The 19,925-nt window shown below is 39.5% G+C and overlaps 1 protein-coding gene across 1 annotated transcript in view; it reads right to left on the reverse strand.

Annotated features, from left to right (window-relative positions):
* kcnh1b (potassium voltage-gated channel, subfamily H (eag-related), member 1b) overlaps nt 1–19,925 on the reverse strand; it is a 41,614-nt gene that overhangs the window by 15,425 nt on the left and 6,264 nt on the right. The window contains exons 7-10 of the mRNA XM_036586544.1: nt 12,768–13,197; nt 4,229–4,428; nt 3,573–3,825; nt 1,213–1,409 (exon numbers count right to left, since the gene is read on the reverse strand). Of these exons, the coding sequence (XP_036442437.1) occupies nt 1,213–1,409; nt 3,573–3,825; nt 4,229–4,428; nt 12,768–13,197 (1,080 nt within the window). The remainder of the gene's footprint in view (nt 1–1,212; nt 1,410–3,572; nt 3,826–4,228; nt 4,429–12,767; nt 13,198–19,925) is intronic.

Raw genomic sequence — 19,925 nt, forward strand, 5'->3', positions numbered from 1 at the left:
GCTTGACAAAATATCTGGTTTCAGGTCAGTCCCTGGTGAATTTCTCACATGCTGGCTTAAGGTCAGGCATGGGTTTGTTTTCCAATGAGTACTTTTTTTCTTCTAGTTGAGTGATTTTTTGGCAAATTGTGCCCATGCAAATTTTGTGTACACTCTTCAATAACATTTTGTCCCAGCGTGACATTTTCTGTTGATTATCTCAAACACGTAGTAACATGCACAGCAATGTAAAACGGTGTCTGTGATAATCCACGTCCTCAAGTCAGGCTTGGTCAAGTTGGGTCAGGTTCGGCTTTCAGTTTCATGCCTTTGCAGACTTTTAACTCACTCACAACTTTATTCATTTTGCTACAGATGGAGCAGCGTGTCTAGGTTTGACTGATGACCTGCTGTTATAGCAATTAAGGGGCTAACTGAACTAGAATGCCCTTGAAATGTGAGTATGCCAAAATAGTGTTTCAGAGCAACTGGATTGTTTTTGGCCTGATGGAACGTTACTGAGAATAAGAAATTTTGCTGTTCCTGATATTCCTGGTTTAGCATTTCATGTTCTTACAAAAACATGCTCTATGAACTGCAAAAAGGCTGACAGTAAAAGCCCACTCAGTATTCCAAGTACTAGAATCATAACAGCAAGAACGCTTCATAGCGTTTCCAGCTAAGCCACTGTGGGGGGTTGAGGAAGGTTCTTTACCCTTCTTTCCCCCCACAGAAGAAAGTATGGATCTTCCACCTCAGTGGGAACAGCTCAGTGTTTAAAAAATCTTCCCATGAAAAGTGCTGACATGGAGAGAGGACACATGAATTTCAATTGAGCTGCAGCCTGTACGAGACAAGCCCTGATGCTGAGCACAGCTGACAAAGCACTATGAGAAAAGACAATAATCTGAGGTGATTCCTGTACACAAGAGAAAACTTACGGTACATCTGTGTTGTTATAATAGCAGGACAACACATTTTCCAGCAATCAATTCAGTACTCAGTAGGAACATGCACTAGATTAGGCAACCAATGCTAAAGCAGCCTCTAGATTAGATGACTGCCTGATTACTCATTTTCAAAGACCAAGTAACATCATAACTTTATCAATTAAATTATAGAGCAGCACACCATAGAAAGTGTCCCATTCCAGTGGTGGTCTAACTCTGTCATGTTTCCACACTTCCTTTAAAAGAACAGAAAAGGCATACAAAGGGTTGAACTCTCACTCACCCTCTTCCTCAGATTGTAGGTCAGCACCAGGTTCCGTGAGAAGTGGTTAGAGAAGGCTGTGTAGAATTCCAGAACTTTCTGTAAGGCATCACGCTTGATGATATGAAGATCACAGTATGTTAGTGCTCGTACATTTGCACAGGCCTGTGCTAAATTCACTTCTTTCCAGAACACATCTCCGAACACATCACCCTTTCCTGAGAGAGACAGACAGACAGAGAGAGAGACTGAGAGAGCTTCAATCCTTCTGTTACCTTCATGCATAAGTGCAAACGTTTCATGGATCATGAGAAACCGAATGTGCACTAAAGGTCAGCTCAGCATGGTTTAGATTAAAAATTTTCCCTTTGGGACAAAATGAAACATAGCTCATGTTTCTAAATGAGATTAAAAGTTAAAGTACTGGAACATGTAACAAAGTCACGTGCTTGAGTGAAAGCAGTAGAAGAAGAGCTTTTATTCAATTATGCAATGTTTTTCACTGTAAATTGTCCTCTGTAACTGGTTTTGTATTAAACAGTATTGCAATAGACATCTAGAACACACTCAGGAATGAGGAAACCAGCTTCATGTCACAAAATGAGCCCCTTCACTTCAATATCAACACACTTGTGCTATTACTAAAAATATATAGGCCTATACTTTTCCCACAAGCAGCCTTAAAGCTTCTAGATGCCCTTCACTGGTTTGCACAGCCAATAAGGACCTGTGTCAGCTGGCTTTAATGAAGTAGCTCTCTTGTCGCTTCGGTGAGCTCATTGCACTGTACAGTACACAGTAATTAGGTGCACAACCACAAACTCATGGTATAATTATTAAGAGCCTGGCCCTCTGCATATAAGTGAAACTCCCCAGTGTTCCCAGCTGGCAAAAGGGCCACTGGGGTGAAACTCTAATTGAATTCATCAAAAGATGATGCGGCACATACGACAATGAGAAGAGAAAGCCATAGAAGAGAGATATTCATTGTCAAATCCATTGTGTCAATTACTTTTTGTTCCACAGTGGGGAAAGCACATTCATTTTTTAAAGCACATAAGAAATTCACATTTGTGCCAAATACCACTTACCAACATACACCATTCATCAGTTTGCTTTTTATCTCATTCAGTTTCTCAACAAGCAATGACAGAATAATAACCCCACAATATTAATGTAGCAAGGAAACAGTTTCCCTGCAAGGGGTACCAGTTGACCCCATATAGAGCAAAGGAAAAAACAATTCCAGCAGCGGCTCAGGGGTATTGTAAGCTCATTTTCCTTTTCCGACTATCATCTTAGTGATAGTGGTCCAAACTACTGCTAATCTACTAACAGGAAGTACAATCAGAGCACAGCTTACATGAAGCAGGCCACCACTGATTCCCTTATTATGATCATTCGCCTCCAGGCAATCAGAGTCTCAGTCATAGTAACTCTAATCTCAATGCTGGAACCAGAGGCTTATTTTCCTGAAGGGACTGCATTGAAGAGTTTAACCTCATACTTTCGATTAATTAAAGAACAAATGGATCCAGTAATGAATACGAGTCAGCTGTGTGAGGCCGGGTGCTGCTTAGAACCCCTGGGAGGTACAATGAAATAATTCACTCAGCTGTGAAGAACAGTGTGAATTCCAAACATAGAGCATGTCTTCCAATGCAGCTTGAACATTTCATTATCCATTTAAGAGTCCCTTATTTTTCTAATACCAGATCGCAGCTAAAAGAAGTGTAGCTGTATTTTATGTATTCAATGTATAATGGCAGAAAACAACAAAAATATCCCTTTTTCTAGACAACTGAAACATTTCTTTCTGAGACATGAATCACCTCATCTCAAGAAGCTATGGAAAAGTACCTAAGCATCCAAGCACAGCATTGCTGCACTTTCTCATGTGTGAAAAACAGAGTTACAGGGAAAAGGACAAGATGCCTACAGAGACTTTCTGAAGTGTGTCTAATAAAGGGCAAAAACAACAGGGCTCTCATTTGCTTTGTTTCTACTGAGGTTAGCAGCTGACTCCCTGTTTTTAAAGGCTCTTGATTTAAGTGGACCTAAGATGTTGATTGGTACACTGGGCCCGTCGATGCTGCCCCTTGCAAGAGATGTATCGAACAGTTTCACAGCAAAAATCTAGGACACAGTAAGAGAGAGTGTTTCAAGTGTTGCAGTATAAAGCTAAAATTAGCAAATACTTAGGACACCTGCACAATGAGTTCTGCTAGCATTTATCCTCACCTTTAGGTGTCTTGTCTGAAAACAAATATTTAAATCCAAAGTAAATCTCATCACCATTGTTTATAATTCCATGTCAATTACATGAATAGTCAACCAAACTATGTATGACATGAGTCGTCATTTCACATAATTGAACTTACCCAAAATGGCAACCACCTCATCATCCTGAATGACCTCCAAAGATCCAGATACGACAAAGCAGAGGCTGTCCACGCTTTCGCCTGCATGGTAGATGAGGTCCCCTGGAGCGCTATGGATGGTCTGGAACTCCATGGCAAGGGCTCTCAAACAACCGTCACTGGCTAAGCGGAATGCAGGATGCTCTTTGAACACCTTTCTGTTGAGGTGGACACAAATATCCGCTCGCATATCCTTCGGGCAGATCTGTAACACCTGATGGAAAATAAAGAACAGAGGCTTTACCTCCAAAGAGTCTCTGTTGGCTGTCTTTTCTGTAATTCCTTTGCATTCAGGTGCCTAAGAGTTATGTATATGGCTTGAGTCAGACTTGGCTTATAATTCTTTGCTAGAATGGAAGCCTCCCTAAAAAGAATATCTGAACACGTGCCAAGTCTCTTGCTTGCCATGATTTCTAGAATCGTTGCAAGTGTTACGTAACATTCTTAGTGTGATCTCCAACATGTAAAGCACATTTGTCATTATACTACGGATGTTAGTGCAATGAGAGAACGAATGACCCCACGTGACATTTCTAGTGAGCAATGAAGACAGGCTTCTTGCATACAGATTAATGTCTTTAGACAGCTAAACTGCAGCTGTGCTCAGCGCCAGGTACCTTGTCAGTGTCGATTCCCCTGGACATGGACCAAGTAGAGACGATGTAATCCATGACCCTCTCGCTCAGCCCCTTAGGGACCTGGTAGAGCTTTAAAAAATCTCTCACACTGTTCAGCATCTCATGGTAGCGGTTAGTGTTAGCATACATCTGCTGGAAGATGGTGGTCACATTACCAAAGATGGTGGCGTACAGAAGAGCTGCAGAGACACACAAACAAATAATGTTAAGACACCAAAAATAAAGACATGTTCATGCATTTGCTTGTGGTAACAAGTAAACCAGAAATAATATTATCATATTCCCTCACTAAGGTTGCTGGTAAAGCACTAAACAAATCTTAAATTAAACTAAATTTAAGCTCAATCATAGCTCTCCATTCACAGAGAGCCACTTTTGTTATACTAAAAGTCCAAAGTTCTGTGACAAATTTGATAAAACTGAGCTACAGCTAGCACTATTATACTTATTATACACCCTTTTCTCTGCAATTTTCTACCAAAAACCCATTTGAGAATTTTTGGCCACCATAGCCTCCTTTCTATTAGCTATCCAGTGAACTTCTCTGTGCCCAAATGTGGTCTCTGAAACCTCTCACTTTACCATCAGCTGCCCTGCTGAGTATTCAGCAGTGGCTACACAGATCGATTCAATCTCTGACAATTAGTCCCCCAAGTCAGCGCTTTTTCACAGGTATGTCATCCTCTGTCCCCTTCAGGTACGCCTCTCCCCACCAGAGGTGATACAAATCAATTCTAGCTCTGCCAATTCCAATGACAAATGATACTGCTGGATCCAATCTCAAGTGAAGTGTGATGCCTACCCTGCTTTAATGCAGTGGACAAATCGTTTGGCTACACCCAACCTGGCGCCTTCCCTTCTACTGTGGAGGATAGCACACAACCTTGCTTGTGGTCAATCGCAAAAAGGGTGTTTGTGTGTTCACAGTGCGGAATTAATGAAACTCCATGTGGACATTAAGTACACACCAGATAGCCAAAGGATAGGGTCTGACAAGGCATCAAATTGGAGCAAAGCTTTAGCATAGCCATGCAGTGAGCAAGCACCTGAGAGCCCTGATATTAACAGATGCACATGGCACCGCTGTTTTGATTCCAGCATGCTGCTAATAGCAGCAACCATAATGGATGAAAAAGATTCAAGGACTGTAAGGCTATGCTACAATATTACCGCTGCTAATATAGTTTTTGATGTCTCTCCTATTTGGTACAGTCCAGAACATTCACTGTTTTCAAAGCACAGGATCTGTCCTTTAACTTGAGTACAGGATTTTAGGACTTTTATAACATATAAGTGCCAAAATCACTCTCTGTAAATTTAGTCTGGCAGCAAGTGTCACATTGAAACAGACTCGAGTGCAGGCAGGCATTACAATCTATATGGGATTATGAGTCTTCTTCTCCCACAGTAGTCATAGCATCCCTGTAGGGACAGCATTACTTGTGCTGTTGTTCAAAATTATTAGTTCTTCAAATCAAGGCTGCTCTGTGGCAAGGCTATTTTGTTGCAAGCCTCGGCTACCAGCCTGAACGATCTGTATTCACCAAGCCGATTTTATTTCTTCTGATTCCAATCTTGAACATCTTACAGTTTGATTACCTGATGCATTCAATTACAAGAGTCCATTTCCCAGCAGGATAAGACTTTGAAGCTAAGTGGCAAATTCAATCTTCTTGAACAGATAGATTTGATCTGTAACCTGCTTTCTGTCTAGGGAAGAGTTTTCTAGATAAGACTGTATAAATAAACAAATGCAGTCTGTATGATTGCTCCTCCCTCTAAATTTGGACCACAGTGTTGCACAGTCTCACATTAGGTAGTGGAAATGAAAGCTGTCAGGCATGGCCGTAAAAACCCGTCTGTGACCGGAAGCTGAAGAGAGGAACATTTCAGTTCCTGGCTGGAAGCAAAACTGAGATGCAGCTGTTGAAATTCAACAATAGCTTTACAACCACAAGGCTCACATTATGGTGAAATTGCAACTTTTAATCCCAATGGAGGGGTCTTGAGTAGTACCTGCATAATGTACTGTCTGTGGTGGGTTTATTTTACACAGAGTCATTTTACTGAGGCATTGTAATGCTCTTTAACATAGAGTTTAAGAACAATCAGAAAACGTTTCTATCTGATTACACTGAGTGTTCTCTGGGCCAAAGGTGGTCTGCAATTGTTACACTAAAAAAAAAAGCTTTGAGAGGGAGTACACACACACACCTGTACTTTGGTGAGAAAATGCTCCCCACAAAGTCATCAAAATGAAAGCTCCACCAGTTCTTCAGTTTCACCCACACGCTGTCGTTCTGGGAGTGTTCATTGTGAATGCTTTAAGTGCATTCCTAAAATTGTCCCCTTAGATCTAAAGTGATGAGAAAAAAGATGTGAAAATATCTTATGCCCAGATCACACTCTTAGTGTCTCATCATAATTTTATCAGACTTCAAAACATTTCCTCTCATATTCTCAAACAAGAGCAAGACTGTTTAAAGATCTTACAGCTAAAAAATAAAGGCTTACATCCAACAGGCCTCACAACAGGCTGTATTAGATCGTCGCAGCTCTGATCCAGATTTAGCGCCCTGTCAGAGCAAAGTCTCAGAGACGCTCATCAGCACAGGTCCCTTCAGGGCAGCCTGAGTTCAGCAGCATTTTAGAGCTCCTGCTCAGGAACACACAGATGCAAGCCAGGCTGCAGCTCTGGGTGACCGGGTGTTTTACGCTGTGCAGCAGAGAATGCTTGATGCCAGAGGTGTTTACGGGGGCACTATGATGCTGTTGTGTCTGATTGGCCATGAGATCAGAAGCAGGCAAAGAACAATTAGCAAGATGAGCTTATTGGGGGTAGGCCAACAAGTAGGCTTTAGACCAGAGCATATTGACCAACAAACTCCAACAAATACCAACTTTCCAATGTTGGCAGCTGTTTGAGAATGTAGAAAAAATGATAAACAACATGAACCAGTGAGAATGGGGGAGCCTTAAGTTTTTAGACCAATCTAGATAAATCACCAATAAAGTTGGAGAAATAATGCTGTTTAATATTGCATTCTCTAAATATCATAACAGTATATATACCATCTATATTATACCTTGCCTTTAAATTTCATGAAAGATATTCTTTACACCAGTATTCTCTTGTCTGCATGCTCCCACCTGTTATGTTGCTTTTCTGTCATTAGCTCAAACTCGTAGCCGTGAGCTACAATATTTGTGATCAGTGGCAAATGCATGGTGTCAAGCGTTTAGAAGTTTCTTTTATAACATTGTTTTGTTGCTAAAAGCACTTTAGGAATAAAATCTGTTAAATAACAAAATCTTCACGAGATAGATATGAAACCTGTTCATGAATAGAGAAAGGTTTTCTAGATACGACTGCTTCTTTAAATATACAAAGACACTGTTTGATGAGGAGGGATTAGGGCAATGTTATGACGGGCCCCAGTTTCGCCAGAACCATTTTTGAGACTCCCAGCAATCACAAACAGGTACAGTACACAAACAAAACGTTTGGATTTGTTGCTGTTTATTGGGTTGCTGTGCTCTGGCCATTACCTACACAGTAAAACTGTTACTGGGCTGTTGGCTGGGTCATTACTGAAGTCTACAGAAATCATGTTACAGAAATCATGACTACATAAACAGGGATTATAATGCACTTTGAATTGCTGTTCCATTTTTAGCTGTTCAAGTACATGTTCTAAAACCACATAAAAACATTTTCATTTCAAGTGTAATATGTCATATCAACCACTTCATGAACAGCAAATGACATCACTTGCCTTATCTCTACAGATTTATTGTTGCAATTAAATAACAATTGCACTAATGGTCTCTGTGAGCTCGCTGAGGTGTAATGAAGTGTTTGAAGCATAACCAGCCAAGACTCGTGGGTGCTGAGAAGCAGAGGATGTTACACAGACAGACACAGAGTGAAAGCGAATGACAGACAGCACTGAGACTGCCCAAGCCAGCCTGTCAGAGCCTGTCATCAGCCTCTCTCTCCCCAGTCATTTCACACACCTAAGCACCAGGCAGACCTGGAACCAGCAAAGATGTACAATGTTGGGAAGATGACTTTAGAAGTGCAATTTGATACTGATTACAAATTACATGACGAAATGTAATCAGTATCATAATCTTTCAGAATGCTTAAAAGGTATTCTAATCTCATTATTTCTAAATTATTCTCATCTAAATAGCCTCATAATTAGTAATTTGCAAGATTATGTAAACAGCAGAAGGTTCAGTCCAAAGGATCATTCTACACTTATGAGACCTAAAAAGTGTTTAAAGTGTTGTAACATTAGGCCTAAATGTTTACATTTAGTTTTGAATGTGTCTATGGCCAGTGCAACAATTTGCACATTTGAGTGCTTAGGCTGACTTGCATGGTGAAACAGCTGTTTGTGCCACAGTCTGGTCTGCTTTCTTAGCCTGCTGTATCATCATTTATGTAGCTAGGTTATTAATTTTCTTCTGTGTATATAAAAATCACACTAAACTGCACAACTATAAAACTAATATAGACTAAATAATATATCTCATTTATTTTATATAACCATAATAACACTAGCTTTTCTTATTGATTTTATTTATGGATTTTAAGAGTATAACATACTGTAAAAACCCAAAAACCCACACCAGAGGCTTTACTTATAGAGCTGATTTATGGACATATAAGAACAGCAGAGACCAATCATACTTGCATTCAAAAAAAGAATGACTGAATGAATGAATTCATTAATAACACAAACAAATTCATGAATACTAGATACATCCAGAGAAATCTAACTATTTGTGAAGGCTTTCATGAATCAAGCACAATGATACTGAAAACTGATCAGTTAGGGGGTAGACACGATGAGGTCTCAAAGTATTCAATGAGAGATTTCCAATGCAAATGAAAATGGTCTGTTGATCCATGTAAAGTGAACTTAATTTTTGCTAACTTTAAGAAAAACATCATGTCTTCAAGCCAGGAGTTAAAAGAAGGAGGTCTGTATGATTTTCAAAATAACAATATTCTATGCCTGGCCATAATGAAGGCGAAAGAGATGACAGCAGATTGCTTGTATGTTAGTTGTGGGAGATTTTCTGGAGTCCCAAAAATGGTGATGGCTGTAGATTAACATTAGTAATCTTAGATAAGACAAGAGGTTCAAAAAGGCCAAAGTTTCTGACATGACCAAAAGCTGGGGTACCACTGCATCAAATACTATTTCGCTGTGAGGGTAAATGTTTGCAAGCTTGGCTTTACACAGAGGGACTAAACGATATACAAAATTTTTAATTGAGTCCAAGACAAGCACAAGTGGATAAAGTATAAACACAACGTAGCACACTTTCCCACCATCTAATCTAATATTTCATTCTGCTTCCCATTTGAGTCTCTGTTTCTGGAAAAAAATCATTACTATCTAATGAGGAGATATAATTGTAAAAATGGGACATAATAAGTATACATTTAAGCAAACAATCATATAAATCTTCTTGGGTAGTGCAGGAAATGTTGAAAACTGTGTGTGCACAAAATTCCTAATATGAAAACAACAAAAGACGTCTGAGAGAGCTTAAATTTATTACATAGATTTATCATTTATTATTTATAACAGAAATTTAGAGTTCTCATCAAACAGATCATTCAGCTTAAATACTGCACTCTTTTCTCAAACTGAGGAATAAAAGAGGAATCTATAACAGATGGAGGGAATGAAACCTGTCAAGTATCAAGAAAATCATGTTTCAAGCAACTTACAATCTGCAACTAGTTATATGAATGTTTCACTTGCTGCTGGCCAGCCTTAGGTGCCAGCATAAAGTAACAGTAAAGAAATAGGTGACTGGAACTAGTAGAGTAGTATTTGTAGAGACAGAGACAGGCTTGAAGTGTCCTAGACTGAAGGAGGCAAGATTTTGTGCTTGGCCTGTATTCGCTTACTGACATTCAACAGTTCAGTCGCAGTGGCCTGTTTCTGCTGCTCCCATTACTGGCCTACTGCTATATTATTCACACACATACCAGCCAAGAGACAGACTACCAGCAGTATTAATATCCAAAACTCATTAACAATCCCTACTTAACACACACATAAACACACATTATACACATCAGTCAAAGGAAAATATAAAAAACCAAATGGAGACTCCAGAAATGTGTGTAAACCCGCATATGTTTGCATACTAACATACTGAACTAACACACACAAATGCACTCGCACACACTGCATGACTAAGCTGTCTATGTGTGTGTGGCACAAGGGGTGACAGACTGAGCCCCTGCCTGCTGTCTTTGCAGCACAGCAGCGGTGTAACAGCATGATCCTCTGTCTTCCTGTCAGTCTCCCCTCCCCTCCTGCCTGCCCACATCATTGTCAGCCCCAGGCCAACACACACAGTGCACCACAACCACCCAAAGGTACCAACCAAGCCAACATAATCATACACACACACATTTGGACATTTGGTATTAATCACATGCGTTCCCTACATCATGCCCATACATTTAAAAACAATTTTGAATGCATATACACACACAAAATGTAATGTTCTCTAACCCTATAAAAGGCTAGCCTAGAATGTTTAAAGCAGGGGTGTCCAGTCTAATCTGCAAAGTGTCTGTGGGTTTTCATTCCAGCAAATCAGGAGCACTGGTCAATTGTTTAAAGACGGAAACTAACTGGATAAATAAGTAAAATGAGTCGTGCTTCTGCTTGATTGGAACTAGCACCTGCAGCCCCACTGGCCCTTTGCAGGTAAGATTGGACACCCCTGGTTTAAAGCAGTAGATTAGCTGATACATGTTTTGTGTCAATTTAAGGTAAAGGGTAAACTGTGTAAAATTTTGACCAAATCTTTACTTGTATGTCCAAGTGATTTCTCCACTGGGATAAAAGTGCAGTTACATCACCATATAAGCATAATATTTATGTCTGAAATATATCTGTCAAAAAGATTTTAGCTAAAGATTAATTTCCACATAAATAATTGCGATTAACAATTGAATTGTCTTTTGTTCGTTGTATGCAACTATTAAAACAGAAGCCTAAAGCAGTCATATTGGCTAATTAGCTTTTTTGCTTCCTAACTGATGATGTGTAGTAGCTTCCAAATGAAGACAGGCACAGCTCAAATATGCAAACTTTATGCACCGCTGCCCTCTAAAAGTCATAAATTAGAGATTATGTTGTTTTTTTTGACCCATCATGTGTCTCAATAAACATGTTGTCTACTTTCTTTCATTTTCATGCACTTGCCTCAGCCCAGTGAATAAAAATGCACCCAAGTTATAATCTAGGTTGTGACATAAACATGTGATTGTTCAAGCTATCAACTTTGAACAGGCTAAATAATGGCAATCCAGCTCAAATAACTGCAATCAGGCCTAGGCTGAAAATCATATCAAAACACCAAGTGGGGGGTCCTTATAACCTGCACAATATTCCCAAAGCATAAGCCAGTCCAACAAACTCCAGTTTTTCTCTGTGATGCTGAAGTGAAGGTTACAGAAAAGAGAGTAATCTCATTTTAAGGACAGTGCTTGCAATCTCACAAAAAGTAGAAAGAAATACTCTTGAAACTAGAACCAATTATCTAATCTATCATGGCTGCTCCCTGGGCTTGTGTTGGGACAGAATGCAATCTAGATCACCACAGGGCTCTATATAAAGCCAATGTTCCACAAAGGCCCTTGCAGAAAGTGTGTTAATAACATCCCTTGTACAGAGACACACCTGCTGTACTATGCTGCATCAGGATGCAATGAGAAAGCTTTTGTGGTCAGAACAAGCGGAAAGGTATAGTGACTGCAGAGTGTCTTTGAAAGGTGGTGCAGCCCTCGCCATTAGGCTCTTTACTCCAGGAAAACAGATTTGAAATGAAACAATGAGTGTAGAGAAGAACATTAGCTTTAATTTGAGGGTATTTGCATCTATACTTGGGGCACCACATAGGAATCACAGCCCTTTTATCCATATTTCTATCATTTCAGAACACTATAAATAATCAGACAAATTAACATGTGATATTAGCATCTGTAATGGTTGGTAATGAAGCCATTTTTAGTTCCTGAGGTCATGCAGGTATACTCTCGTCTTAAAGCTACTCTTTGATACATTTATGCATGTGACATGGCTAGCACTCTTGATCCATTTTACAGTTTTTCTTAATGACTAAAAGTATTCTTTAGTCATCCACTACTATGTGGTCTGCCAGGTCTTCTTACATAGCTAAGATAACCGAATAACTGATTTTGACACATTTCAAGTTTTGAGTTTGTCATTGGTTCATTTTTTCAACCTCATAATGGCTTTACTATCTATTTACCACCTACCATTATTCTCTCGTCAATTACTGCTGAAGAGGACTGTAATTTTGGCTTTGGGTGAGCAGGACGAGCTCCAGCGCAAACTGATTTCCTATGTGAAGTGACATCGAATTCTATTCTTATTCTCATACAAACTGCTTGCTGTTATAATTGGAAAAGCATTATTCAGAAGTGCGCTTATTCAAGAGTCTTACTCACATCCAATCATCATCATGGCCACGGCAAAGATCTTTTCTCCATCTGTGGTGGGGGCAATATTTCCGAAGCCGATGCTAGTAAGGCTGGTCATTGTGAAGTAGAGCGAAGTGATGTAGACTGAGTCCTTGCTGGGGCCTCCCTCCCATTTGCCTGTGCCACTGGCGTTGAAGTGATATGGTGTACCCACTGCTTCACCAAGCAGATACAGCCAGCTGTCAGTGCGCACCATGTTGGCTTCCTCGTCGATGACCTCATAGTCACCGATGCTGTACCAGATACAAGCCAGCCAGTGGGCAGCCAGGCCAAACACACAAACGAGTAAGACCAACACAGCAGCCCCATACTCAATATAGTGGTCCAGCTTCCTCGCCACACGTCCCAGTCGCAGTAACCGCACCACCTTCAGAGAGCTGAAGAGACTGCTGATTCCCTGCACATCCAAAACAGAAATGAGAGGTGAACGATCCAAAATAGACTTTTCTGTAAGGATGCACAATGGTATCAAAATCATATTGGTATAGGTAGATAATTGTTTAAAAAAATTATCAGCATCAGACAGATGTTTAGATTTAATCAAAATTTCAAACCAATATTTGACAACACACTTATTCTACTCCAGAAGAGCAGAATGTTTAGGTGAAGTTGGGCTACTATGCTAAAATAACGCATTTAATTACATTTACAATGCTATACTCAGTTATATTTTTGTGTTATGCTACCTAGTTACAGGTCCTTGGATCTAGTCCCAATTACTACATTTTATAATTGTTTATGTATCTTATTTGACATCACACCAGTTGGAATTAGTATGATGGCATTAGATCAGGCTTATAGTTATGCTAGAGTTGAGACAGCATGGGAAAGATAATTGTTTATGTATCTTATTTGACATCACAACAGTTGGAATTAGTATGATGGCATTAGATCAGGCTTATAGTTATGCTGGACTTGAGACAGCATGGGAAAGATAGGTCTGCTTTGTGTGTCATATTGTCATTACAAGTATAAAAAACAATCAGTTGCCATATGATCATTTAAAGCAAGTGGTGATATAATTAACATGGATGATAATGACCTAATTCCTTTTAAACTGTTACTACACTGACGCCTTTTTCTTTCACAAGTGTTACAGGCACTCCTAGCTTGCACTCCTAGCTTCCAACATCACTAAAATGGTCTCACAGCCCTCTTGTAAATAAAGCATTTCTTTCATTCTAGCAGAAAAAGTAAACCAGGGCCAGTGCATTGACTACCAGTTAAAAAAACTGTGCAAAAACCCTGAAGCAGCTTCTTCTCTGGTGCAATTCTTTTGTCCTCTTTTATCCACACACACACAATGTCAGCCAACATGCAGGCTTGGGCTAAGCTCTGTTAGCTTGCTCACAGCACAGCGGCAGACTGAATAGGTTGGATAACCCTGTTGACAAGTCCAGCAAAGGCAGTGGCCTCCAAGGCTTGGTGGGAGAGGACTGTGTAAGCACCATAATCTTCTGTTACACCACTCACACTACTCCACTGACACTAATACAATACACTGACAGATTCGCATGGCTGGAGGAAAAAGCACATCATTTTCACTGTCACCGAAGAAATTCAGTCGATTTTCATTTTTACTGAGGGTCACAGTACAATTCAGCAACACTGATGATGTTAGAGTGGACACATTGGAGTCACCTTGTCTATTTAGTAAAAAAATGCTGATGTGATAATCAGTTATGATTTAGTAATGTACAAATGGTACAACTCTCAACATATAGAATTCAGTTTTTTTAGTACTGTGAAACTATAGTGAGTGTCAACTGGAGTAATGTCCATTGGAGCAGACATTTGGTGGGAGCTCTGATGCAAAATTAAGAATTTTAGTGATGCACCCATGGTGTCACCAGATGCTGTATGGAAACCACCAAAGAATGAAAAGATACAGAGGATACAGCTGAGGAGAGCACTCAGCTTTATGATCCTTCAAATTTCACTTTAACCATGGACTCTCCACAGCTTGTCTACCCACTCCAGCTGGGAACCTCTGTCTTCAATCTGCTTTCTGAGGCTCAAGCAGATGCAGCCTGTGGGAGATTCTCTTCTTCCAGCATTCAACAATACCCTCGTGGAAATGGCCCTATTATTGTTCAGTTTGACCTCAGATTGTTCAGCTATTGGACTGCCTCACTGGGGTTTCACCAAACTTCTAGACAAGAGGAGATACACATTCACCAATGACTTATTCTTTGGTGTACAAAACTTAGCCTAAAATAAGTACTTCAAGGCTACTTTTCTTTAAGGAGAGAGCAATTCATCCAATAGACATTGCCTCTAGCCACAAAGACAGGATGCTTTGAATGTGCGTACCACTTCTAAATGGGCTCATGTCAGATCTTTCAAAATCGAATGTTTAAAGGGGCTTAGGGACAGTGCATTTGTGCCCATTAACACTGGAAACAGCTTGGTTGTAAGTGTGCTACAGTTCCCTCGGATGGGGGATCAAAATCCCCCGAGGCGCCTGCAGTCACCATACAAAAACCCAAATTAAAAGTCAGCCTTTCCCGTTTGGAACATTAATCTGCGAAGATTCCTGCAGCCTATGCTGACGCTCTGAGGGTGCTGAGAGTACAGGCTAACACTTGAGCAAATCTGGTTGTAGTGCATCAACACAGCATTGTGGTTGTCTTTTAAAGGCACACATAAACCATTTGTGCGGGCAGCAGGTTTGCTGCCAGGAATTTTGGGCCCTGTGAAAAGAAATCACATTGGACTCCACAACCCCATCACTACAGGTCATGCCAGTGGTGGGAACAGCAGCATAAAAACTTAGCGCTAGCTTGGCTACTTAGTTGATAGCCAGCTGCCTATTTTAAGCAATATTCTGAGGCTTCAAAATTAGCTAACACTAGCATGCTAATCCGTCAATGTACCGAAAGCTGTAAAATGGACACTCATTTACCTAAAATTACATGTGTATCTTTATAACAAAAAAAAAACAAAAAAAACACAAGAATTGCAATAGACCACTGAAGTCGTGTTTCATTTTGTGTGTCATATGCTCATATTTGGAACTCCGGGTCTAAGCTCGATTTCTCTATGGGCAAAATGGGGCTTTGGAAAAACCTTCCTCTATTACGCCTTCTGATAAATAAAAAATGTTCAAAACCCGATACATTTTCTGTGTACATTTTCTGTGTCCTGTGTACATTTTTCTCCCAAATATTACTGGATCCCCTTTCAATTACAAGGTCGTTAGAGAGTTGTAATACTATTATTGCAAGCACTGGAAGCTGATGCTGCTGGACAACTATGTCACATCATTAAGCTACACAAAAGTAAGGTGGGCTATGGCACTGTCCTGATGAATTGTGCTACTTTATCAAAATGTCCTACCGTAGGATTTTTATAGGTAGCTCCATACATAAAACCTTTAGGTAGGATATTCTTAATCCTAAATCTCCTTATCAAAATACACTACCAGCATTAAAACTACGAGGCTAAAATCAGCTTCTTTTCCAGCTTCTTCTTTAAATTTTCCCATTCCACCTATAATCATGCAGCAGTTGTGATTAGCTATTAAAAACGTTAGAAACGGTTCAAAACAATACTGACCTACTGGTTCTGTGAAACAGCAAAATAAGTTAATATTACCTACCTTTTAAGCAGAAAACACAGCAACCTTCTCATCCCTGTTCATGCCTTTCAACTCTTGAAGAAGCTGAAGTCAGCTTCGTTTTTTGCCAGTTGCTTGTTCAAATTTTCCCATTCCACTTTAAATGGCGCAGGTGCCAGAATGTAACTGCTGCACCATTTAAGGTGGAATGGGAAAATATGTACAAGAAGCTGGCAAAATATTCTTAGCATACAATGTTGCCAGCATTAAAATTATAATTTGCATGTTTTGACAGCCTAAATCAGCTTCTCCGGGGAGTAAGCAGTAATATTAAGCTAAATCTGTACAGATTTAGTGTGAGTGCAGCATCATGTTTCAGTATCAGAGGAAGAACTGCCAGTCTAATGACGTGAATTCAGAGCACAGTGGTATTAGCTTACACGTAGCAATACTCACATTTCGACGACCTCTTTAACAACCTCGTAGTTCAGAGGCTCCAGTGATGTTCAAGAGAAAATTGTTCCTAGCACAAAACGTATCAGCTTTGGAACATTTTTAATTACCACAGGATGCGACAAAGGCACTTTTCAAAAACTTAATTCGTTTTTCTCACAGAGAAATTCCTTTTAGAGTTCCTCATATGGCAACAATACAACTTCAGTGGTCTATTATGCCAGCTGACAAGTACTTCAACACAGTAGAGCTAAACAGTGACCACCCACGTTTCAGCGGCTCTGGTTCCAGAAGTAAAAATCCCATTCATTTTCTCCATAGATATTGAAAGAATCTTTACATAAAAAGTTTTAAGCACTCCACAAAACCAAGCAGGAGATAATGACATTATACAAATGTAATCAGAGAAAAAATAGTTTTGAAAAAACAGTAGAAAGGTAAAGATACAAGACTGTGTAGTTAACATGTTTAATGACGGAACTAACTATAGTGCTGTGAAAAAGTATTTGTCCCTCACCTGATTTCTGCTATTTTTGCTAATTTGTCACAGTTAAATGTTTCAGACCACCCATCTAATTTTAATATAAGAAAAAGACACAAGTAAACACAAAATGCAGCTTTTAAATGATCATTCCATTTATTAAAGATATTTATTCAAAACCTAAATAGATAGATAGAATCTATCGCCCTTGTGAAAAAGTAATTGCCCCAAAACTAATAACTGGTTGTGCCACCCTTGGCAGTATCAACTGCAATCAAACGTTTGCGATAACTTGCGATGAATATTTTACATCACTGTGGAGGAATTTCGGCCCACTCTTTTTTGCAGAATTGTTTTAATTCAGCTACATTGGAGGGTTTTTAAACATGAATTGCCCTTTTAAGGTCTTGCCGCAGCATCTCAATGGGATTCAAGTCAGGATTTTGACTTGACCACTCCAAAACCTTGAGTTTGTTTCTTCTGAGCCATTCAGAGTTGGACTTGCTTGTGTGCTTCAGATCATTGTCCTGCTACACAACCCAACTGTGCTTGAGCTTTAGGTCACGAACTGACGGTTGGCCGTTCTACTTCAGGATTTTCTGATAGAAAGCAAAATTCACAGTTCCATCAGTTATGGCAAGTCATCCAGATCCTGCAGCAGCAAAGCAACCCCAGACCATCGCACCACCACCACGTTTGACTGCTGGTATGATGTTCTTACGGTGGAATGCAGTGTTAGCCTTATGCCAGATGTAACAGGACTCATGTCTTCCAAAAGTCCCAAAAGTCTTGTGGGTCATCTAGATTTTTTTTTTTTCATTAAGTTTGTTTGGCATCGGTATTTGAATCGCTTTAGAACGTGGCATCATGTGCTGATTTTTGATAAGTTCTAGCTTGCTACACATTGCCAGAATGGTTCTATTTAAGTGATGCTCAGATTCAACAGGTCTGGCAATGATCATGCATGGGTGTGACTAGTGAAATGGAACCCAACAATCAATTTAGTTAAGTGGTTTATTTAGTAGCTAAGGGGGTGGTTACTTTTTCACAATGGGCTATGTAGGGCTGAACAGCATTCTTCCTTCCAATACATGAAATCATCATTTAAAAACAGCATTTTGTGTTTACAGGGGTTATCTCTGTCTAATATTATAAGTAGTTTGATGATCTGAAACATTCCAGTGTGATAAATATGTAAAAACAGATAAAACTCTTTTTTCTGCTAATTTTTTGCAATTGTGTATTTTATCTTCAGTACTTTTGTAGATATTACTGGTTTTGATTATTATATTTTGTAAATAAGTGTGTAAATTTTATATATGTAAAATGTTATCATTTATCATTATAGTACAGTCTGTTTATCTTATCTTTGCTATCATCTTTCCTAGCAGTCGTGGTACACTGAACCTTACAAAAGAATGATTTCTGTTCAACTCTATAACAAGTATATTAATCCTGACATGGCTATCTTATATTCTTCTTATATAACTAACTGAAGTGGCTCCAAAGGACAAATATAAATAATTACTGAAAGGGAGTTTGAAGGATGGAGAAAGTTATGGGTAAAGGGGATGTTTGTCATTTTTAGCATGTAACATTAGGCTTGTTATCTGTGTGCAGACCTTCTGTGGGAGTCTACTTTTGGAATAGGAGAAGAAGAGTTTTTTACATGATTTTTATTTTTGTTTTATTCCCAACTTCTCTTCTTTCTCGCAAAATACTTTCCTGCCATTCATAAAACAAAGCAGATAAATCTGCTAACGAAAGCATATACTATACTAAGACATCACGTTACTTTTGAACTTTAATATTACATAAATGTGTATTCAGGGCATTCTTGTCTCTAAATGGTTTCATATATTTTGTAGCGGGACATTATGGCATAATCTTTGTGGAGTTCACGTTATTTATCTGTAAAATCCCTCCACAGCCCTGTTTTTCATACTAACTCAGAAACCGTTCAGCAGCCCCACACAAACCACACTCTGATTTTCAGCCTTCCGAACTCTCTTTTCCTCTGTATCACTAAATAAACTTATCATATCTAACAGTGAAACTGCGTTGATGCTGCTGCTCCTCGCTGACAGAGACTGCTTTGCTTTGTGCTTTTCTGGCGCCAAACCACTGTTTGAATCTCCATAGTAACAGCGACGTCTCTGATCGGTGGAGCTCGCTTCTTTAGGACCTATGGGTAATGTATTCCTTTACGTAGAACGATCAAATGCGATCTTTCGAAAACAAATAACTTTTTTTTGGAAATCAGACTGATTCATCATCTCACAGTCTCATATCTCACGCTATGCTAAATCTACGTTGGCTGTATAAGATATAATGAGTAAAAATCAAAATCCCTATGACAATTACGGGATTTTTGCTTCCAGAGCCAGACTGGACGTAGGGCAGGTTCGTTGGTAGGGGTATGAGGTTGGGGAGACAGGACTGGAGCTGCATTTCTTTGGCCTGGCACCAGGCCGGCGCAGGAACAATTGATTTAGTATGAATAGCTTGCTAAAAGTTTGCCTGCATTGATTAAATGTCGGTTTTAAAGACGAGCGTAATGTAAACACTCAATTTTCTGTAAAGGTATTAAGTAATTAGCTAGCTAACGTAGGGGAGAAAAGTACCTTATGTC

Source organism: Colossoma macropomum, unplaced genomic scaffold (genome assembly GCF_904425465.1).
Source record: "Colossoma macropomum unplaced genomic scaffold, Colossoma_macropomum, whole genome shotgun sequence".
NCBI lineage: Eukaryota > Metazoa > Chordata > Actinopteri > Characiformes > Serrasalmidae > Colossoma > Colossoma macropomum.